This window comes from Oncorhynchus nerka, linkage group LG19 (assembly GCF_034236695.1).
Source record: "Oncorhynchus nerka isolate Pitt River linkage group LG19, Oner_Uvic_2.0, whole genome shotgun sequence".
NCBI classification, from domain to species: Eukaryota; Metazoa; Chordata; class Actinopteri; order Salmoniformes; family Salmonidae; genus Oncorhynchus; species Oncorhynchus nerka.
In genome coordinates, this window is record NC_088414.1 from 28,791,903 (window position 1) to 28,816,237 (window position 24,335).

Genomic DNA, 24,335 nt, shown 5'->3' on the forward strand with positions numbered 1-24,335 from the left:
TTCAAGGTCCTTGGCGTCCACATCACCAACAAACTAACATGGTCCAAGCACACCAAGACTGTCATGAAGAGTTCACAACAAAATCTATTCCCCCTCAGGAGACTTGGCATGGGTCCTCAGATCCTCAAGGTTATACAGCTGCACGATCGAGAGCATCCTGACTGATTGCATCACTACCTGGTATGGCAACTGCTCGGCATCTGACCGCAAGGCACTACAGAGGGTAGTGCGAACTGCCCAGTACATCACTGGGGACAAGCTTCCTGCCATCCAGGACCTCTATACCAGGCGGTGTCAGAAGGCCATAAAAATTGTGGTACCGGAGTGCCAAGTATAGGTCCAAGAGGCTTCTACTCCCAAGCCATAAGACTCCTGAACATCTAATCAAATGGCTACCCAGACTATTTGCATTGAAAAGGATTTGCCAGTAGATTGTCGACTTGATTCTTGATGATGACTGCTAGTTAACATTTTGAAAGTATGATGTTGACATGATTAATTCAATCAAAGCTCCTGTAGATATAACGTGGTTTGATGTAATTTTATATGTGGCCAATGATCTTGAGCCTTCTTGGATGGGCACTTCTAATGCAACGCTATGGCAGCACCCAAGGGGCTTGAATTTGAGCTCTACCTTTTAGAGTTTGAGGTGACGAAATGACAGGACACTGTGCCAATCAGGGCGCAACTAGAGAACATTACCAACCCATTCACTCCGTATTTTCCGCTTGCTGCCTTAAGAAAGCAAAAAAGAGACCGTATTTTAAAAAACAACTATGCATTCAATATTATTACTGTCTTCCTGTTGTCATTGTTGGAGTGGACACGTTGTTTGCGGAGTGCATTACCTATGTTACACTTGGTAACACAAGTGGTGTCTTATTTCAATCCATTTACGAATTTTGACAATTGAGTCTATCTTTTGTTTGAGGAGCTCCTGTCAATGTTGTGTAAAGAGACGCACGCACAGAAGTAGGCCTATAGGCTACCCGACCTGCGTATAAATGTGCCCATTTGGATCTCATAGTTTTCACTTTTGGTTTAATGCACCACCACTGTGGAGCTTCTCAAAGTAATGTCTTCACCTCAAACAGCAAGCAAACCAGTCTGTTGAGAATGACAATAGTTATATGTATTTGACATCTTTCCTGCTCTCTCCCTTTCGATAACCACTCAATGTGAAAAGGAAAAATGTAATTCTCTGATCCAATGGAAACGTCATGAAATGGGCCTCTACCTGATTTATATCTTATCAGTGCTTGACTGGAATAGGTTCCGGTACTGTTTTTAAAAAAATATTTAGTTGCAAGAGCTCCACAATACTTTTGAGCTAATATTCTATAAGGGGAACAGGAGCTCAATAGGTAGAACATTTGAGGTGCTGGTACTCAGCTCCGGTGAGCTCCTGCCCAAGTCGAGCACTGCTTCTTATCCCATGTGCAAATATCCTACATGGCAGGAGCTCACTGGCGTGGAAACTCGGGAGGCCCAGAATATTTTATACAATGTTGCAAGTTCGCTAGCCTAAGCTTTGGCTGACCCAAGTTAATAGTTGATACAATGTTTCAAGTTCATTGCAGACAGGCCATGTGTAGTGTTAGGTTCTTATTTTTCAGAGTAATTAACTCATGGACACTAGAGAAGCTTAACCAAGTTTAATTCTTCCCAAAGTGTCTTTACAGCTGTAATTCAGACAGACAAGGTATAAATATCCCACTTAAGACATCTCCTCTCCAATCCTTACATCTTATGGTTCCACAGGAAGAGGATAACCCTTATTACTCCCTTCAGGGGATCTGACCTCAACCCCTCCTTTGCCTAATCCACAGATGTCCATCTGCCTCCCCTATAGCAATCATTTGATCTCCTCCCGTCCACCCAGCCCGTTCCACAGCCACTGTCTTTTTACAGATCTCACTCCTTATATTCTATGCTTCTGGTCTATCATATCTCAATGTTCAAAGTTTAGCTATCTGTGTTGATTCCAACAGTAGCCAATGTGATTTATAGGATATTTATTTTTATCAGGATATTTTCTACCTACAGGCTGCAATGTTTTTTTTATAACGTAGTTTGCAATAGAAGTTACTTTTTAGGTTTGTATAATTTTCATTTAGATTTGGATAGAATTTTGATTCACCACATGACAATGATTTTGAGATATGAAGATGTTGTAATAAATTAAACTTTTATGAAAATGTGCATATCTAAACCATAACTGGCATGCAGATCGGTAAAATGGTCAAATAAATTGTCATTCCACATGAGAAAGGTTGCCAACTCCTTGTGAAGCCCATTACCGGCCACATCAGGAGAGTGACGGCAGAGTCTGCGGAAGCCTGCAGGTGGATAATAGTTGGTTCAGGTTACGTTTTCTTTCTTTTTTTTCTGGTTATTTAGATCTCTGGCAACCTCATGAGCCATTTGTCTTATTTAATCAAACCGTGAGCTTTAAGCATCAGACAAACTCAATGCATATAGTTGATTTTGATAAAAACACAAAGTGTGTCTATATATGGAAAATGTTTTTAAAAATGTCTACCAATCCATTGTTGGAAGGAACAGAAGACTTTCGGTCGATCCATGTTGTCTGGGACAGCCCTAGCGTGTGCACTCTGAGTCTGGCCCATGTTGTCTTGGCGCCATGGGGTGATCTCCTCTCTGCAACAAACCAGGCACGTTGGTTTTTCGGCCTTTGTCTATTACTGTGTAACTGTTGCTGTTGGCTCCATCCCTCCTGGTAGATTCTATTCATACTGTGGTAATAACTTTTATCAGAAAGGGCCCACTGTTTGGTAGACAATCAAGTGCAAGCATAGTTGTAACTTCATTAGGTTACTTTTCAATATTTTGATACATCTATATATCAAAATGCTAATTTGTACCGTAAAACATTCTAAGGATAAGTGTCATATTGTATTCATATCTAATTGAGCGATTTTTAAAGAATGTTAAATGTGAGTGCTACAAATATGCAGCTGCACCAAGGGTGGGAGCAGGCAGCACGCCATGGAACAGATCTCTCTCAGCCTCTCCAGCTCACCACACGGGAGCTGGGGCTCTTGCACCGCAGGTGGACATGTTTTTAATAGTGTTGGGAGGCTGTTTGGCTGTGATTGTTCTGATTTGTGTGGGAGTCCTCCCTGCAGTGCATATCACACAATGAGAATAGGGTTAACAGTGCTTTAATCCCAGTGCTGGAAGGCACATGACGGCACAGCGATGGGGGCTTGGGGGAATAGTCTGACCCTTGTGGAGCTAAACATGTAGTTTCTAGGTGTCACTCTGTCACTAGTTTTTGCCTTAAGGAAGCATGTTTTATTTCACACGCATCCACTGTTTGCTGTTGATAGCGTCTTCTGTCTTGTCTGTTTTTGTTGGATTTTTATTTTGAATCGCTGCCACGACCCCACAGGAGGCCTCTTGCCAGGCCATCATTGTAAATAAGAATTTGTTCATAATTGACTTACCTGGTCATTTAAAACTTTCAGTTTTTACTGGTGTTTAGGCTGTATTTTCAGTTTGCCATTTTATACCAATAATGATATCAGCACAGCACGGTAATACCAAGCTTAAATAATTGAGTGATTGTGTTTTTGGAAGCTAACACTGTCACCCATCAAGGGCAGTATCTTCTGATTTGAAAGGCTAGCTTTTGTCTTTGGTCTGTTCTGACATTGCACAGAACCTAGTCTAAAATGGATTGAAACGACCCCTATTTGTGCGTCATTTACATCAAACCTTTTCATTTGGAACGTTAAGTTTACAGTCACCTGGTGTGTTTTGAATCAAAAATAACTTCAATGAAGAGTTTTCAAATCAACTGTCTTTGAATCTTAATTGGACCATGATATTGGAGGTTGTTAAAGGATATCAGTTAATTAAACATCCACACCGCTGCAGTCGAGACTACTGCTGACTAATTGGGTTTGAACACTTCCCTCCAACTGCATCCTGGACTTCCTGACAGGCAGACCCCAGGTGGTGACGGTGGGCAAAATCACCTCCACCCCACACGACTAACACCATCGTTGATTTTCCAGACAACACGGGAGTGCTGGGCCTGATCGCCGAAGAGACAGCCAACAGGGAGGATAGCCCCCCTACAGAGTGGTGCTAGGGAAACAGCCTCTCCCTCAAAGTCAGCAAAACCAAGGAGCTGATCGAGGTCTCCAGGACACTGGGAGGGGAGAGGGCTATTGACGTGTGTTTACTTTATGTGAATTGTCATACTTGACATGGCACATTTATCTTTTCTGTATATCCTATTGTGTACACATCAGGCTAATACAAGGCATACTACCGCTTCTATTACCTGGCATACTACCGCTTCTATTACCTGGCATACTACCGCTTCTATTACCTGGCATACTACCGCTTCTATTACCTGGCATACTACCGCTTCTATTACCTGGCATACTACCGCTTCTATTACCAGGCATACTACCGCTTCTATTACCAGGCATACTACCGCTTCTATTACTAGGCATACTACCGCTTCTATTACTAGGAATTTTTTTGTAGACTTTACTCTTTTTATTGCTGTAGATGTTTCTGCTTTTGAGGGAGCTAGCACACAAACATTTTGCTGCATTTTTAAAAACCTGCTGTAGACTGTACGTGACAAGTCAAATTTGAGTGAATTGACAAACGTGAAACTTGGGAAAGGTTAAGTGTTGTCAAAGGATCTGTATAGCTGCATTTATAAATGTACATGTTTTATAGAGACGGTTACTTTCTTCCTGACTCGTGTCTTCACAGCTCTATCTGCATATCCGTAATTCCTCTCCAATTCCTCAGGTATTCCGAAGTGGCGAGGGTATGGGCATCCGTCTGGACAGTGCCTCTGCATTCCAAGGAGCCGTCATCTCCCCCCACTACGACTCCCTTTTGGTTAAAGTCATCGCCAGCGGGAAGGACCTGCCTGCCGCCGCCGCCAAGATGAACCGGGCGCTGGCGGAGTTCCGTGTCCGCGGGGTCAAGGTACGGTCATTAATTACGGCACATTGTCACATTTATTAGGCCTTTTAATCTCACGGCTGCACGACTCAAGTGACTAATTTAATCCAGTCAGCAAGAATTTTTTGAACTTATCAAATAACCTTTTTTCAAAAGTGCTTGGAAGTGCAGCTTCTGAAAGCACTCCGTTATATCCGCACCTAAAACTGTCTGCATGTGTCATTACTGTGTAATGGTCAGATGTTTTTAGCACAAGATCCTTACTACGGGAAAAGCGGCATAGTGAAAAGTGCTGAAAGTGGCAACTCTGGAGAAGAGAAGTGGAAAGCAGGAGCTCCATGAAAAGGATGTCGGAAGGCTAAGTGGGCAGAGAGAAGGGAGCTGTGTAGAGGCCGTTAAGGCCAGACAGGTCATCAATGCATTTATGATTAATCTGATCCTGATGATCAAAGACATTTGTAAATGATAAACATTGTAGAGAGCTGAATTTTTCTCCCCTCAAAGCCCAGATTTTCTTTCTCGCAAGTAGTGCATCTTTTAAATGGCACCGTTTTTAATTGGTAAATTATTTAGTAGTAATGGGAAGTAGAAGCTAAATATACAACTGACTGGATGGCTTGTCTACTCATGAGACGGACAGGATAAAAGACTAGCAGATGGAAAGAAATGCAGGTAGGTTTCTACTTTGTATCGAAGAGGGCTTTGTTTTGGAATTGTAAAGTAGAGAATCAGAGTTGCAATACTAGTGTCAATAGCATATGTTCACATGAAAGCACAGTATGAATGGCAGTAATGGCTGTATGTATGTGTTTTTGTTGGATTTAAGGGAGGGAATTATTGTTCTGCCAGCCCTAGTTTTCCATGGCTCTGAATGAAACCTTTGATTGGTGTGTGTGAGAGAGAGCGAGGGTTAGGGGCAGCAGCTGCAACATGGCCAGCTGCGCTTTTGAAGGGGATGCAGCAGGGGAACGCTCCAACATCTTAACTGTCCAACCCCACACACACACACACACACACACACTTACCTTCCTGCATCAGCTTCTGCAAACCACCGCCAACATGATTATATTCTCTTGATTGTCCTTTTTCTTGTTCCTTTCCGCTTGTCTAGTGTCCCCTCCTTGAATTCGTTTCCTTATTCTCCTCTTGTTCACCTGATACAGTGTGACAGACTGAGACTACTGCCCTGTGTAGTTGGGATATTTCATTTATCTTATCCCTTCCCCTCTCACCCTCTCCCTTCCCCTCTCACCCTCTCCCTTCCCCTCTCACCCTCTCCCTTCCCCTCTCACCCTCTCCTTACCCCTCTCGTTCCAAGTTAATGCGCTCTTCAGCCCCGGAGGTATTTTGTTGGCATGATTATTTGCAGCACTCCAAAATATCAAAGACATTAAAGCTGCTCCAGATCAACCCCTCTCTGCTCCACAGGAGCACTAACTAGCGAATTGTCACATGTTTTTTTAATGATGACTCATTATCACTTCAGGATGGGTGAAGAGGTTCAAACCATGTTGGTCGCACAATTGCCTCCCTCCATTTCCTTGCATGTTTGATTAATTTCCCTCACTGCATATACTAAACTCATTTTCCCCCTCTATCATGCATCCATCCTTTCCCATGTCAAAATCTCATTCGCTCTCACGCGGTTCCTCCCAGCAGGGGAAGGCCACTCGAACCCCATTGGGCCACAGCAGTGCCTCCTTTTTTTACATTTATTTTTTTACTACCCAGCTTCAAATGGCTAGTTTATTTAGCACTGACGCCACCAGAGATGTAATTACCTGTTCAAGTAAGAGTACAGCCAAGGGATTTCCCCCAGCAGCACCATTAGGTGTTAGAGAAGCAGAGGAAGTGCTGCTAACATCTGCCCAGATTTACACAACATATTGGGTGAAAAAACGGTCAGAAAATGTGATACCATCCTAGCCATAGGCAGTGGTGGTTTGAAAATCTGACCCGACAAGGTGAAGACATCTGTTGATTTGCCCTTGAGCAATGCAGTTAACCCTAATTTGCTACAGTGGTGCCGTACCTGTAAAACAACACATTTCTCTGCACCTATCGTACTACTGTGGCTGACCCTGGAAAACAACACATTTCTCTGCACCTATCGTACTACTGTGGCTGACCCTGGAAAACAACACATTTCTCTGCACCTATCGTACTACTGTGGCTGACCCTGGAAAACAACACATTTATCTGCACCTATCGTACTACTGTGGCTGACCCTGGAAAACAACACATTTCTCTGCACCTATCGTACTACTGTGGCTGACCCTGGAAAACAACACATTTCTCTGCACCTATCGTACTACTGTGGCTGACCCTGGAAAACAACACATTTCTCTGCACCTATCGTACTACTGTGGCTGACCCTGGAAAACAACACATTTCTCTGCACCTATCGTACTACTGTGGCTGACCCTGGAAAACAACACATTTCTCTGCACCTATCGTACTACTGTGGCTGACCCTGGAAAACAACACATTTCTCTGCACCTATCGTACTACTGTGGCTGACCCTGGAAAACAACACATTTCTCTGCACCTATCGTACTACTGTGGCTGACCCTGGAAAACAACACATTTCTCTGCACCTATCACTACTGTGGCTGACCCTGGAAAACAACACATTTCTCTGCACCTATCGTACTACTGTGGCTGACCCTGGAAAACAACACATTTCTCTGCACCTATCGTACTACTGTGGCTGACCCTGGAAAACAACACATTTCTCTGCACCTATCGTACTACTGTGGCTGACCCTGAAAACAACACATTTCTCTGCACCTATCGTACTACTGTGGCTGACCCTGGAAAACAACACATTTCTCTGCACCTATCGTACTACTGTGGCTGACCCTGGAAAACAACACATTTCTCTGCACCTATCGTACTACTGTGGCTGACCCTGGAAAACAACACGTTTCTCTGCACTAATGCGGCTGTGTGACATGCTTTTCCAATTCCCTCGTGAAAAAGCAACATCCGTAAACATGTTGAAATCCTTTTTAAAGGTAATCCCACAGTCATTTATGGGCGTAGCAACAGACTCGGAGCCTCCCAAATTCACAGTCAACAAGATTTGTTATTTCAGAGCTCATGTTACCCACTGTGCTGTTGTGCTAATATCTTTGCAGTGTACTGTAGTGGTGCATGCAGATACACCTTGGAAAGACTAACCAACATTACCAGCCCAATATCCATGACATGTAGCTGTCTCACTCTGCAGCTGGATTATCAATTGGCTTTTTAATTGTGTTTTTTTGACCCCTCGCTCACCCGCAGATAGAAATTGTACCTTAAGTGGTCTGGGAAATTACTCCTTTGGGTACTATGCAATGATTCCTGTGCCCACCATCAGTTATCTTTTGTATGTCCCTTTCTCTTTCCACCTCCTACCAGAGTTATGCATTTACAGTACGCATGAGCATGAGAGCAAAGACGAGGGTCTTAATCAATTGAAATGGGATTTCAATTGGTTATGTAACTACTAGCTTCCTTTACATGTGGAAATGGAGATGTGCTCCATATGAAACAGCAACACATTCACTGCCACTGTGTAGCGCAAAAAAAAAACTGCTCTTTGAAGCCCTAATCTGCACTGAATGGTTCCCAGAGGTGTGACTGGCTTTAGAGGGAGATATGGCGAACTGAAGCAGGGTGTGGGGAGATATGGAGAGGAGTTGTGTGAAATCGAGATGAGTGGGAGGCTGCTTAAAGAGAAGAGGAAGATGTAGTGTGCAGGCTGGATGCAGATTGTTCCCTTTATTTCAGATCTCACTCAGATGAACACATCTGATTTATTATTATGCATGGATACTTTTCAGTCGTTAGAATTTGAAGGCTTTGCTGCAATCTGCTTCGAAGTGGGATAGTGAATTAGGGACGTGCATTAAGGATCTAAGGATTTCACAGCTGTGATGCTCACTGTCATTATATCCCCCTCTGCTTTGCTCCCCTCCACCATAGCACCCCACACCCACTCCTCCCGAAACTGCCTCTCTATGCAGTTTAGTGATGAGACATTTTGTAGGACCAAGGTAGAAGATGAACAAGGATTTTAATGCTGTATGCAGCAATCTGTTAATGACCACTTAAACATGCATGTACATGAGTCATTTGCATGAATAATACTCAACCCCCTCCAACGCTCATTCTCTCCCTCACGCTCTCCCGCTCTTCTGCCTCCCATATTTATCGTTCACACACAAATAGAATTGTTTTTTTCCGGCTAAATTAATATTGCAGCACTGTTTCCCACTTTGCATCTGCTGATTGCTTTTGCAGCATTTGCTTCTAGGAAAGGAAATACTTCCCTCAAGGAACAACCACCAGAATTCTGGTCGTTTTAAAAAATGTAGACAACTGATGGTGGATGAAAGTGCCTTTTTAGGAATTTTGATTAATGTTGGTCGTTTTATATGGATTGTTTGTCAGTCTTCTCCACTTTCTCTAGCAACACATTCACCCACACACTCCTTTCCGCTGATCATAGAGTGTGGTTGGGGTAGAGGTGCTTCAGCGTAACGGGGAGTAGATTGGTGATTATATTCAAATGGGTGGTTTAAAATGTTGGTCCAAGAGATTTTGTTAGATTAATTCACCCTGTTTTTCTACTCAAATATCTAGTTGTGAATGGGAAAACCTTGGCTCTACGTCTAAGGTGAAAAAGTCAAAGCACTCAAAATCCTATTCTTTCTGGCTGTCTCACAGCTGGGGTAGGGTTTTAGATGCAGGGGCAGAGAACAGCCAACCGTGGTGAATGAGTTGGATGGTATGAGGTTAAATGAAATCAGGACTGGCTAAAAGAACTCTGAAACATTTTATTTTCTTATCCTACAAATTGGAGACTTTAGAATTATTTCTGAGACAGGGAACTCCTGAACTGGTCTAAACTGTTCAACATTATCCACAGCCAACCAGATCTGCAGATCTGATATTAATGGGACTTGTCAGCAGAACATGACATATCTGTCCTCTATGATGTGAACAGTGGTTGATTGCAGAACTGCAGGTCAGTGGTTTGAGCACCGCTGGGCAGAGTTCACAATGTGTTTGTGTGAATTCACCAATCAGCACTTTTTAATTGGGTGAAATAGGGCACCCGTTTGCCTCTGGCAAGAAAAGGGGAAACTGCTGTATGCCATTCTCTCACTATCCACTCTCCAACTCCATCACACAACTCATGCTAATTGAGTTCAGAGGGCCTTTGTGGGTATGACTGTACACTACAGAGTAGTATTTAATATGACAAATGGCACCAATAGACATGTAGCCTATCTCTGTGTACTGGTTTATCTCAGTGCTCCTCCCCCAGTCACCTTCTCAACCCCTCTTTCTCCCCATATCTCTCTTCCTCTCTCAGCTCGAAGACAAACTCCTCTGTGTTTGCCGATAGGCTGCTTCCTGCCCTTCTCAAACAAACACATGATCACTGACTGGCATCTGATTGTCAGTTTTCATATGATCCATTTTGATAACTGATCTACTCGGCGATTTGCAATTCAATGTCGAGTCGTGCTGCTGTTGAGTAGCGGTTGATTTATTTACTGTAATTCATGAATTGTTTCATGCATCTTGTTGAAACAGAAGCCTCAGGTTGTAGTCAGTCTCTTACAGCATTAAAGCAGACTTCGTTGTACTGTCATTTTTTATACTTGTCATCACTCCCATCTGCCCACACCGTACGTGGCTTATCTTCTTCACCATGTGCTAGGTTCCTTGTGCAATGCACTTTGTGCTTTTAAATGTATGTCCTTGTTTTTTAAGACATTTAGAATCAAAATAAATGATATACACCCATTCCACTGTATATTCTTCAAGAATCATTCTGAAATTGATTACATTTTTCCCCCCTCATCAATCTACACACAATACCTCATAATGACAAAGGGGGGAAAACAGTTTTTTTAGACATTTTTGCACATTTATTAGAATGAATTAACAGGTAGCTTTTTTACAAACATATTCAGACCCTTTGCTATGAGACTCGAAAAATTGAGCTCAGGTGCATCCGGTTTCCATTCATCATCCTTGATGTTTCTACAACTTGATTGGAGTCCACCTCTGTTAATTCAATTGATTGGACATGATTTGGAAAGGCACACACCTGTCTATATAAGGTCCCACAGTTGACAGTGCATATCTGAGCAAAAACCAAGCCATGAGGTCAAGGGAATTGTCTGTCGAGCTCTGAGACAGGATTGTGTCGAGGGACAGATCTGGGGAAGGGTACAAAAGAAATTATGCAGCATTGAAGGTCCCCAAGAACACACTGGTCTCCATTCTTAAATTGAAGAAATCTAGAACAGCCAAGACTCTTCCTAGAGCAAGGGCCTTGGTCAGGGAGGTGACCAAGAACCCGGTGACAGAGCTCCAGTTCCTCTGTGGAGACAACCCTCTCTGCAGTACTCCACCCATCAGGCCTTTATGGTAGTGGCCAAACTGAATCCACTCCTGAGTAAAAGGCACATGACAGCCCGCTTGGAGTTAGCCACAAGCCACCTAAAGACTCTGACCATGAGAAACTAGATTCTCTGGTCTGATGAAACCAAGATTGAACACTTTGACCTGAATGCTAAGCGTCACATCTGGAGGAAACCTGGCACCATCCCTATGGTGAAGCGTGGTAGTGGCAGCATCATGCTGTGGGGCTGTTTTTCAGTGGCAGGGACCGGGAGACTAGTCAGGTTTGAGGAAAAGATGAACGGACCAAGGTACAAATAATTATATTGCGGGTGTAGAGATGCTTATGAGAGATCCTTGATGAGAACCTGCTCAGGACCTCAGACTTGGACAAAGGTTCACCTTCCAACAGGACAACGACCCTAAGCACACAGCCAAGACAATGCAGGAGTGGCTTCGGGACAAGTCTCTGAATGTCCTTGAGTGCCCCAGCCAGAGGCTGGACTTGAACCCGATCGAACTTCTCTGGAGAGACCTGAAAATAGCTGTGCAGCGACGCTCCCAATCCAACCTGACAGATCTTGAGAGGATCTGCAGAGAAGAATGGGAAACACCCCCCAAATACAGGTGTGCCAAGCTTGTAGTGTCATACCCAAGAACACTTGAAGCTGTAATCACTGCTAAAGGTGCTTCAACAAAGTACTGAGTAAAGGGTCTGAATACTTATGTAAATATGATATTTAAGTATTTTATTTTTAATGAACTTGCACAAATTTCTAAACCTGTTTTTGCATTGTCATTTTGGGGTATTGTTTTATAGATTTGAGGGAAAAATACTTTTTAATCAATTTTAGAGTAAGGCTATAACAAAATGTGGAATAAGTCAGGGGTCTGAATACTTTACAAATGCACTGTAACCTAAATTCCTTGTGAGCTTAGTTCAACTGTCATACCCCTTCGAAACCCAAAATTTAAGCATGTTTTACTCCAATATTTGTAAATAAATGTAAGCAAACCCTGTATAGCCTTAAAACATGGTTAAAACTATACATTTGATATCATGGATTGTTAGTCCTTGCATCCATACCTCTATGAATTTGAGTGGTTACATTTATCCAGACCCATTCCTTTAGCTTTTTGGCTGAAACGGGCAGGGAGAACACTTTGTTTCAATTAAGGATTCTAGCTATAAAGCCAAATGGCTTATCTTTTACATCCACCATTTTGTCAGTTTCAGTCTGTTTCCATTATGTCCCTCTCTCCTCCTCTCCACCCTACACAACACTCTCTTCTAGGTCTCCAGCTTTGGCAGCCACTCTGGTGTTAGAGTTAGAGTTGGAGGTGTTGAAGGCATGCAGGTAGCCATGTGTGAGAGCAGGAGGCTGTTGGTCGCTGCCCATGCTGCTCGCTGAACTGGCCGTTGAGGCGCACTGGACCAGCATGCCGTGCACCGACTGGCTCCTCCTGGTCCATATCACACTCAGTCGCTTGGCATAGCTGTAGCAGGTTGTTGTGGTGATCTCTCCCACATCAAAGGAGCAGCTGCGTGTCCTCCCGAGTGGTGGACGATCGCCCCTCCTCCAGTCATCCAACCGCCCCTCCTCCCCCTGGGCCCCAGAGTCCAGGCTGCATCTGGAGCCCACCATTTTGTCCAAGTCTCTCTCTCTCTCCTCAGAGCGGCGCAGCTTGAGCTTGCCTGAGTGTCTCAGGGCCTTGTGAGCTCTGGGATGGGGTAAGGTCTGAGAGGTGTTGGCAGGGGAGTAGTACAGTGTCACTCTCTCACTCTCAGGGGTGAAAGGGGGGAATCTTTTCCCCCTCACGCCCACCTCCAGGCCCTGCTCCTCAGCCTTTCTCTCTCCACTGAGCTGATCGGAGTCGAGCGTTGTCCTGGGCTTGTTCTTGGCTTGGGGTTTGGTTTTCGATGGCAGGGGCTTAGCCTTTTGGCCAAGAATGCCTTTGGGCAGAGCCACCATCATCACTCTCCCATTCCCATTGGTCTGAGCGTAAACGTCCACTTCTCCCTTGGAGGGCAGGAAGTTGTCATGGTGATGGGCAGGGTAGTGACCCTCGTCTCTGCAGTCTCCACAGACGCGGTGCCTCACCATCATCGCCACGGTGAACACCAGCAGCATCACCACGATGACCCCGCCCACCATGATTGTCAGTGTGCCGCCCAGGAAGTGCGCCTGCAGGGAACGGCACTCTGGGAAGTCATCCTTGGTGCTGAACTGGGTGCAACCCAGGACCTTGGTGGTGGCCAGGGTGGACAGCCCGTCGTCAAAGATGGCCAGGACACAAAGGCTGTAGTCGGCTCCAGACACAAGGTTCTTTAGCAGGAACGCGTTGCTTGTAGGAGGCAGAATCCTAACAGACAGGGAAGGGGAGGGGGGGTTGAGGAGTAATAAAAGAAAAAAGGTTATTGAGTCATTTGCTGAGGAGAGAAAGAGGATCTCTGAGAGCAGCTAAGAGAGGGAGACTAATCAAATGAAATGCAATAAGCTACAGTACAACTCAGTGCTAATGATGATGATGATGAGTAGCCAGCTAGAGGGAGGAGGAGTCAGATCTGCTCATTTGTTGTGGAAATGGGCTTAATCAATAATACTCTGCTGTAGAGGGAGAAGGGCAATAGAAAGGGTGACTGCTCAGCCCGACTGCAAGGCACTACAGAGGGTAGTGCGAACGGCCCAGTACAATCTTCCTGCCATCCAGGACCTCTACACCATGGCAAGCGGTACCGGAGTGCCATGTCTAGGTCCAAGAGGCTTCTAAACAGCTTCTAGCCCCACTGTAGTCGCTGTAATAACTCTACCTGCATGTACATATTACTTTGACTATCACATTGACTCTGTACCTGTATCCCCCTGTGTATAGTCTCGCTATTGTTATTTTACTGCTTCTCTTTAAATACTTGTTACTTTTATTTCTTATTCTTACTCATATTTTTTTTTTTTAAACTGCGTTGTTGGTCAGTGGCTCATAAGTAAGCATTTCACTAAGAATACCTCTTGTATTCGGCGCGTGTGACTAATACAATTTTATTTTAAACCAGTCTGTTTACGTATGTTTTTTTTCCCCCTCTCCTCAAACGTGTCTTGCCAAGTGATGAGCTATTAAAGACAACTCCGAGGCAATGACACATACTCGCACCCCAATCACCACCCCCGCCCAAACGCTGTACGCAAGGACGAGGACAACACGGAAAACACTTCCGTTTTTAATGTCTTTCATCCCTCCGTCTTCCAACTGACTGCTCGTGTCAAATCTCTTGTTAAATGCTGCAGCTTATTGTATGGAATGTATTGGACGGTGTAAATGAGGCTGATGAATGCGTTTACCGTTGAGAGTTAATTGCGAGCTCTGAAAGGCAGACCTTGAGCAATTTCTCATTTCATCTGGCGGGCAGTTAACCTTTCTGGCGCCCTTGCTCTCCCTCATTCCTCCACACTATCCTCAAATGATATCTTTCTTTGGGTTACATTCCTTTGTTGTTATTACATGTAGTTGTTTACAGACAGGCTTTGTAATGAAAATCGGAAAGATGGGCTTTACGCGGAACATTAACTCAGAATATGCAAGCTATTCTCTCCGTAGGCTTATATAAGGTGAATAACTGCATTGTAAGCTCTACTGAACCTGTCAAAGGGATATGCTGTTTAAAGACATTAGCCATGGAGTCCCAGAGACGGTAGAAATTAATGTTTGCCTTCATCCATCTTATTTAGCTATGAAGACTACATATACCTTGGCATATATTAGTCATCCAAATGTGTGTATTTGCATACTTATTCTTTGATCTTGGAAGGCTTAGCAAGCAGTTCACCTGGCCTTATTGGGACACCAGGGAATTATGCGGTGTTATGAGGCATCAAATGTTTAGAGTATGAGACTAACCATCACTTCCTGACTTAGTGGGGGATGAAAGCTGGAAATGTTGAATTGGGAGGCGTTCTTTCTGTTTTTCATTCTGACAGCTGTTTGCACACATTACTGTGTCCTGACAAGTCCTTGAGAATCGTTCAGTGTATGATATAAAACACTGCATGTCTATTTAGGTGCCTATCCCTACCTCCACAAACTGAAGTGGGTTCAGCGTTCCCTAGACCCAAACCCACCATCTCCCTATTTATCTCCATTTCAGACTGACAGATGGGATGTGACACTGTCCTCAGATCTGCGGCTTGCACTTCTTCTTTTTTTTTTACAAGGACTTCATCCTCCTTTTCCCACAGTCTTCTCTCCCTCTCCTTCCATTGCCCTATCTCCCTTCCATCTCTTTCCTTTCCCTCTATCACTCATTCATACTTTACAGTCAACTACGCCTGCTCTCCTTTAATTCATGTGTCAGTGTTCATGTTCATCACTCCTGGTCCCTGTCATTCAAGGACACTCTGTGATAACTCCGATCAATTGTAAAACCACTGGGGTGTTTTGTACATGAGAGTATTACAATGGAAGACCACACAGAGGTGTTTGTTTTGCATCTAGCCTTTTGATTGATCTATTCATGCTTGTCCAGCTGGAACTGTCTCTCAGGTTCTGTAGGATGGCTGTGTCGCTGAGGGGAGCTTACCTGTATACCAGGGCGTCGTCTGCAGTGCAGTTGTACTGGATCTGGTACATCCACACCAGGTACGGCCCAGTGGCCCGGCCCAGGACCCAGCGCACCTGGGCAGAGGTGGCAGTCGCTCCCAGGACCCCCACCAAATGCTCACTGGCATCTCCATCTCCACTCTCTCCCTCTGTGGCGTTCTTGACAGTCACCACCCCTCCACCACCCTTCCGGCCTGCCCCTCTTCTCCCACTGGAGATATCTGATGACCCAGGGTCCCCTCGAGGGCTGGTTAGGGGGACAGTGTTGTTGCCGCGGTGAGGGAGGGGGATGATCTTCAGGTCTATCAGGGCCGTAGCCTCCCCGGCAGCATTGATGGCAATGCAGGTGTATGCCCCATCGTCACGGGCACGGGTCACCAGCACGTCCAGGGTGCCGTTGTAGTAGGAGTGCACACGGCTGGAGTTGGCTACTATGCGGTCGTCAGGGGAGATCCAGTGGATGATTGGCTCTGGGTCTCCAATGGCACGGCACCTCAGCGTGGCCCTCTGGCCCTCCAGCACCCACAGTTTGTTGGAGTGGCGCGTGATGAGCGGAGGCTCACAGGTGAACTCCTCTTCTGGAATGGACCAGAAGTAGCGCCCAGCCAGGTGGACGGGAGTGGCGCACGTCTCCATGTCGTCCCCGCGGATCAGCCGCCTCAGCCACAGCAGCTCACAGTTACAGTGCAGGGGGTTCCCACCGAAGCTCAGGCTGATGACAGTGTTGTAGGGGGTGGGGCTGACCATGCCTGTCTGGGAGCGGGAGAACAGGGGGTCAGGGGGCAGAGTCTGCAGCCGGTTGGACGTCATGTCAAGACGAGCCAGCTTGTACAGTTCTCCGAAGGAGCCCTCGGCGATGTGGTCCAGGAGATTGTGGTCCAGGTTGAGGGTGTGCAGGCTGGCCATGTTCTGGATGGCCTCCCAGGGGACCTTCCTCAGGTTGTTGTAGGACAGGTCCAGATCCTCCAGCGTCTGCAGGAAGTCATCAAATGCCTCGGTGGAGACGTTGGTCAGCTGGTTGTTGTTGATGATGAGGTGCTGCAAGTTAGTTAGGCCGGACAGGTCTTTTGGCCCCACCACGGTCAGCCGGTTGGTGTCCAGGTGAAGTGAACGCAAGCTCTGAAGGTCAGCGAAGGCCAGAGGTTTCAGGGCATGGATGGTGTTCCTGGACAGAGTTAGCTCTACCAGGCCTGACATGTTGGCGAAGTCCACTCTGCCCACCTCCAGGATGAAGTTGTCAGCCAGACGGAGCTCCACTGTGCGCCGGTCAATGTCAGGAGGGACGAACAGCAGGCCCTTGTTGACACAGAGCGTGCTCAGAGACTCTGAGAGGTTTCGGCACACACAGTGGAAGGGACAGATGGAGACCATGCCCCAGGTCTCTCCAGCGGTCACGCCCGGGCCCAGCAGAGCAGAGAACACACAGGAGCAGGTCACCACGGCCAGCCAGACTACAGTCTGTGGGGTCATAGAGCAGGCAGGGGGTCTCAGGGAAGGGCTGGTGACTTTTGGCTTGAGTTCAATAGGAGATAACCGGTTTATTTCCGGGTGGACCCCTTTTAGAGAGTGTTGCTTTGGAGAGGGCCTCCGAGAGGATTTTGAGTGGGGGGGAGCTGAGTATGGGTGTGATATTTGTGATTTGGATTTAGGCATTGTTGAGCTGGTTATCCATTGACCTACAGAAGAACAAGTGGGAAATCATTATCTCTCATTTCCATTGGTTTTCCCATTCAGTGGCTTTTACATCCAACAGTGCAGTAGAGGTATTGGATTGTACAATTTGGAATTTTAGATATAAAAAAAAAATTCCACAAACGTTCAATACTGATTTTGTAAACTGATGTGGGTTATGTTTGTGTAGGCCTATGTGTATAGTTTCAGTGAGGTTAGATTTGATATAAACCTCCAAACCTGGGTGGTTTTCCTCAGACCGGTCACTGCTTCTGGGGTGGTGGCAATGACTACCGAGTTCAACTGTTACTGCTTCTGGGGTGGTGGCCATGACTACCGGGTTCCACTGTTACTGGTTCTGGGGTGGTGGCCATGACTACCGGGTTCCACTGTTACTGGTTCTGGGGTGGTGGCCATGACTACCGGGTTCCACTGTTACTGCTTCTGGGGTGGTGGCCATGACTACTGGGTTCCACTGTTACTGGTTCTGGGGTGGTGGCCATGACTACAGAGTTCAACTGTTACTGGTTCTGGGGTGGTGGCCATGACTACCGGGTTCCACTGTTACTGGTTCTGGGGTGGTGGCCATGACTACTGGGTTCCACTGTTACTGGTTCTGGGGTGGTGGCCATGACTACTGGGTTCCACTGTTACTGGTTCTGGGGTGGTGGCCATGACTACTGGGTTCCACTGTTACTGGTTCTGGGGTGGTGGCCATGACTACTGGGTTCCACTGGTTCTGGGGTGGTGGCCATGACTACTGGGTTCCACTGGTTCTGGGGTGGTGGCCATGACTACTGGGTTCCACTGTTACTGGTTCTGGGGTGGTGGCCATGACTACTGGGTTCCACTGTTACTGGTTCTGGGGTGGTGGCCTTGACTACTGGGTTCCACTGGTACTGGTTCTGGGGTGGTGGCCATGACTACTGGGTTCCACTGGTACTGGTTCTGGGGTGGTGGCCATGACTACTGGGTCCCACTGGTACTGTTTCTGGGGTGGTGGCCATGACTACTGGGTCCCACTGGTACTGGTTCTGGGGTGGTGGCCTTGACTACTGGGTTCCACTGGTACTGGTTCTGGGGTGGTGGCCATGACTACTGGGTCCCACTGGTACTGGGGCCTTGTTCTCACCCTCCACTGCCCACTGTTCTGTCAGTGCTATTGCCCCATTCACCTGATGCATTAGTGTGTGTGTGTTGAGCATGAACATTGACCCACGTGCCATCTAATGAGAAGGAATGACATTGGGTTAAAAGGCAGGTCCTTAATGAAGCAGAATAGTGGTTTGTAGGGTGACTGAGTCTCCAGGTCATGAATGGAAGCCTAGTCGCTTGAATTATCTGTAACATTACAGGCCTGATTAATGTGATTGTGTTGTGCTTTTCCATGGCTGCTGTGTTTCACTGGGTTGAGAATATTACATTTGTGCTCGTTTGAGCATTATGTAAGGCCAGCTTCTTCTCCTGTCACGCTCACAAAGCACCGTTTTGAGTGTGTGTGAGGGAGAATGAGAGGGGGAGATGAAGAACCCACTAGGGGAATGATGGATACAACCTATAAATAACTGTGTAATAGTGTAAACTGTGTTTGTCTCTGTGCATGCACTGTGCAATGATACACACAGACACAAGAAATGTTGTGGTGTGTATGTAAGGTGTGCTTTATACTATAAGACACTTCACTGCATCATGGGAAATCTGTGTATGGGGTTAACCTTTTGGACCTGTATGTCTGAGTTGGAAGGGAAGATGGAGGCATGGTAACAGGGTTAGATTCTAAGCTTGACATTCTATCCCATATCTTTTCTGTATGAGTTGGCTGAGGGTTTGAATGGATTGCACATCCCCCTTAGTTCCTAATCACAGTGACTGAGGACTGCACAGTAATGGTTCCTACCTTAGTGGGTGAATATCCTGTTCTCCCACAGAACAGAACACAGAGGCCCTCATCTACAGTGCCTTGAGAAAGTATTCACACCCCTGGCCTGTTTCCACAGCTTATAACCTGCATTTCAAATTGATTCCATTTCGTTTTGGTGTCACTGGCATACATATACACACAATACCACATAATGTCAAAGTCAAATTACGTTTTTAGAAATGTTTACAAATGAATAGAAAAATGAAAAGCTGAAAGTCAGTAAGTATTCAACCCATTTGTTACGGCAAGCCTAACGTTCATGAGTAAACATTTGCTTCATAAACAAGTCACATGAGTTGCATTGACTTTCTGTGGGCAATAATGGTGTTTAACATGCTTTTTTCCTCTGTACCCCACAGATATAATTATCTGTAAGGTCCCTCAGTCGAGCAGTGAATTTCAAACACAGATTCAACCACAAAGGCCAAGGAGGTTTTCCAGTGCCTTGCGTAGAAGGGTACCTATTGGTAGATAAGTAAAAACAAAAAGCAGATATTGAATACCCCATTGAGCCTTGTTAACTTATTAATTACACTTTGGATGGTGTATTAATACACCCAGTCACTACAAAGATGCAAGCAGTGCGACACAACACAGTTACACATGGAATAAACAAGTGTACAGTCAATAACACAATAGAAGAAAAAAAATAACACAATAGAAAAAAGTAGTCTATACAGTGTATGCAAATTTTGTGAGGTAAGACAATAAATAGGCCATAGTAGCGAAGTCATTACAATTTAGCAAATGAACGCTGGAGTGATAGATGAGCAGATGTGCAAGTAGTGATTCTGGTGTGCAAAAGAGCATAAAAGTACATTTGAAACAATATGGGGATGAGGTAGGTAGATTGGGTGGGCTATTTACAGCTGGACTATGTACAGCTGCAGCGATCGGTTAGCTGCTCAGATAGCTGATGTTTAAAGTTAGTGAGAGATGTAAGTCTCCAGCTTCAGAGATTATTATTATTTATTTTTTGCAATTTGTGCCAGCCACTGGCAGGAGAGAACTGGAAGGAAAGGTGGCCAAAGGAGGTGTTGGCTTTGGGGATGGCCAGTGATGTATATATACCTGCTACGGGTGGGTGTTATCGTTACCAGCGAGCTGAGATAAGGTGGAGCTTTACCTAGCATAGACTTATAGATGACTTGGAGCCAGTGGGTCTGCCGAAGAATATGTAGCGAGGGCCAGCCGACTAGAGCATACAGGTCGCAGTGGTGGGTGGTATAAGGTGATTTGTTAACAAAACGGATGGCACTGTGATAGACTGCATCCAGTTTGCTGAGTAGAGTATTGGAAGCTATTTTGTAGATGACATCGTCGAGGATCGGTAGAATAGTCAGTTTTACTAGGGTAATTTTGGTGGCGTGAGTGAAGGAGGCTTTGTTGCGAAATAGAAAGCCGATTCTAGATTTGATTATTTTGGTTTGGAGACGGTCAGAACCGTCCAGAGTGGTGATGCTCGTCGGGCGGGCGGGTGCGGGCAGCAAACGGTTGAAAAGCATGCATTTGGTTTTAGAGCAGTTGGAGGCCACGGAAGGAGTGTTGTATGGCATTGAAGCTCATTTGGAGGTTAGTTAACACAGTGTCCAAAGAAAGGCCAGATGTATACAGAATGGTGTCATCTGCGTAGAGGTGGATCAGGGAATCACCCGCAGAAAGAGCGACTTCGTTGATATATACAGAGAAATGAGTCTGCCCGAGAATTGAACCCTGTGGTATCCCTATTGAGACTGCCAGAGGTCCGGACAACAGGCCCTCCGATTTGACACACTGAAATCTGTCTGAGAAGTAGTTGGTGAACCAGGCGAGGCAGTCATTTGTGAAACCAAGGCTATTGAATCTGCCGATAAGAATACGGTAATTGACCGAGTTGAAAGCCTTTGCCAGGTTGATGAAGACTGCTGCACAGTACTGTCTTTTATCGATGGCGATTATGATATCGTTTAGTACCTTGAGCGTAGCTGAGGTGCAGCCGTGACCAGCTTGGAAACCATATTGCACAGCGGAGAAGGTACGGTGGGATTCTAAATGGTCAGTGATCTGTTTATTAACTTGGCTTTCAAAGATTTTAGAAAGGCAGGGCAGGATGGATATAGGTCTGTAACAGTTTGGGTCTAGAGTGTCACCCCCTTTGAAGAGGGGGGTGACTGCAGCAGCTTTCCAGTCTTTAGTGATCTCGGACGATACGAAAGGGAGGTTGAACAGACTGTTAATAGGGGTTGCAGCAATGGCGGCGGATCATTTTAGAGAGGGTCTAGATTGTCTAGCCCAGCTGGTTTGTACGGGTCCAGGTTTTGCAGCTCTTTCAGAACATCTGCTATCTGGATTTGGGTGAAGGAGAAGCTGGGGTGGCTCGGACAAGTAGCTCCAGGGGGTGACTAAAACAGAGTTAAATGTCTGTGATAGGGAGAACTATAGTATTGTCGTTAGTCCACAATACTATCCTAAATAACAGGGTGAAAGGAAGCCTGTATAGAATAAAACATTTCAAAACATGCTTCCTGTTTGCAATAAGGCAAAAGTAAAATGCAAAAAATACGTCAAGGACATATGTACTTTATGTCCTGAATACAAAGCATTATGGTTAGGGCAAATACAATACATCATTGAGTACCACTCTTCATATTTTCAAGCATGGTGGCGGCTGCATCATGTTATAGGTATGCTTGTTATCGGCAAGGACTAGCAAGTTTTTTTATGATTAAATATATGATGGAGTAGAGCTAAGCACAGGCAAAATCCTAGGCGAAAACCTGGTTCAGGCTAAATATACTCTGGATTTGCTTACCAAGATTACATTGAATGTTCCGGAGTGGCCTAGTTAGTTTTGACTTAAATCGTCTTAAATCTATGGCAAGACTTGAAAATGGCTGTCTAGCAATGATCAACAACCAACTTGACAGAGCTTGAAGAATTCAAAAAAGAATGTGAAAATATTGTACAATCCAGGTGTGCGAAGCTCTTAGACTTAGTCAGAAAGACTCAATGTTATAATCGCTGCCAAAGGTGATTCTCACATGTATTGACTCAGGGGTGTGAAATAATTATGTAAATAGAGATTTTGATTTAATTTTCACTAAATGTTTTCGCTTTGTCATTTATGGGGTATTGTGTGTTGATGAGGGAAAATGTATATTTTTTATCCATTTTGAATTTAGTCAACTCATGAATACTTTCTGAAGGCATTGTACATGGCAGTATTTATTTAAAAACACTATCTGACACTAACACTAACTGCTAGTATTTAAATTCCTATCCCTAGTTATCCTCTTGGCTTGGATATGTTTCCCTCTTCTCAGTGTTTTATGATCGTTGGCTCAAAGCACAGAGGGAAGACCTAGTAATCCTTTTCCATGTTGCATTACCTTACCTCTGTCCACCTATCCATATTTACTTTGACTTAAGCTCATCCTCCAAATCAACAAGCGTATGAGCAATTTGTTGTTTGTCATTTATATTTTACTCAGTCATTCCTGTTGTTATTATCCTTGTTTTCTGGGATTCAATTGTTGCTAGGTCAGTCCATTGTATACATCCTCCAGAATATGAAGAGAGCCAGGATTAGCAGAGTGACATGGGCACAGATAATCACATTTCCTCCACAATGTGCAATACAGTCAGGACAGACTGCGAGTTAGATGCTCTATTAAAAGAAACACAGGGTTCTATTCTAATGTGAAGGAAACAAATGAACATTAACTTACAGAAGTTTGCTGCTTATGCTGTTCAGGATGCCAAGTCCATTGATTCGTTCTGGTAACTGGAGCATGAATCGAAATAATCAGATGTAGTTTTTCAAGCATGAGCCCAGAGGCTTTCGGAGATGACAAGCTTATGTTTCCTAGATAACAAAATATTTGAAATGTGTGAAACATTTCAGTGTGCTTCGTAGCGTTTATCCTCCATCTATTCACTAATTGCAGCCATCAGTCTTCTCCCAGGACAGTATCCAGTCTCTTCTCTTTACTCTGCAGTCGTTGGTATTCAGACCCCTCTTTCCTCTCGCTGCGCATCTGTCCTTCGCAGAATCAGTGCAGCTCTAGAACATCCCCAAGTCTGTTTTTATCTCTGTTGGAGAGCAGCTTTAACCACCTGACCTCCAACCCGCTTTCTCCTCCCAGTTTCCCACTGTGTGGGAATGGTAACAATTCCTTTTCACTCCCTTGTTCCTTCCGTCATGCTGCCTGTTTAGTTTTAGTCGTCCAGACAAGCCCAGTGAAAGGAACAGGGCTGTTAAAGTAGGTTATTAACCGTAGACGCCAACAACCGGTCGCATGTTTCACCTCTGTTTGCCGTGCTTATTCACAACTCAATCGCTTGTTTTGACGTTCATTTCCTCCGCCATCCGGTGCTGTACCAGTCGGATTTGTGCCTCCTGCTGCAGCAAGCGTGTGTGTGAGCGAGGGAGAGACTGCAAAGTGTGTCTGCTACTGAGATGGGAAAGGGAGGGAGGAGGGAGAGCCTTGAGCAGTCCTGGCTTTCGATAGAAGGGGGAAAGATGGAATTTGAGTGGCTAGGAGAAAATGCAAAATATGTGCGTAGGATAAATTAGTCAAAATGAAAAGAGGCTGTAGGAGGTTTTGGAGGAGGGAGAGCTAGCAGCCTCACCCCAGTCTATCATTTTTTAGCCTAACAGTTGTCCCAAAGTAAGGGATGGCTTCATTACTGCTGTGATTAAAGAAGTTATCATTGTATTTACACAAGCCCTTAGCAGACTGTACATTCAGCTGGTTAGCACTTGCTGTTTTCCTGTCTGCAATCGCCTGTAGACCACTGCTAC

The 24,335-nt window shown here is 45.2% G+C and overlaps 2 protein-coding genes across 2 annotated transcripts in view; one reads left to right on the forward strand and one right to left on the reverse strand.

Annotated features, from left to right (window-relative positions):
• LOC115101316 (pyruvate carboxylase, mitochondrial-like) overlaps positions 1 to 24,335 on the forward strand; it is a 97,318-nt gene that overhangs the window by 51,720 nt on the left and 21,263 nt on the right. The window contains exon 10 of the mRNA XM_029620703.2: positions 4,801 to 4,983. Within this exon, the coding sequence (XP_029476563.1) occupies positions 4,801 to 4,983 (183 nt within the window). The remainder of the gene's footprint in view (positions 1 to 4,800; positions 4,984 to 24,335) is intronic.
• On the reverse strand, positions 10,113 to 23,959 carry LOC115101317 (leucine-rich repeat and fibronectin type-III domain-containing protein 4-like). The gene is made up of 3 exons (XM_029620704.2): positions 23,260 to 23,959; positions 15,941 to 17,636; positions 10,113 to 13,731 (listed from the first exon to the last, which is right to left on the reverse strand). Exons 2-3 carry the CDS (start codon positions 17,611 to 17,613, stop codon positions 12,642 to 12,644), a joined length of 2,763 nt encoding a protein of 920 aa, XP_029476564.1. The 5' UTR covers positions 17,614 to 17,636; positions 23,260 to 23,959; the 3' UTR covers positions 10,113 to 12,641.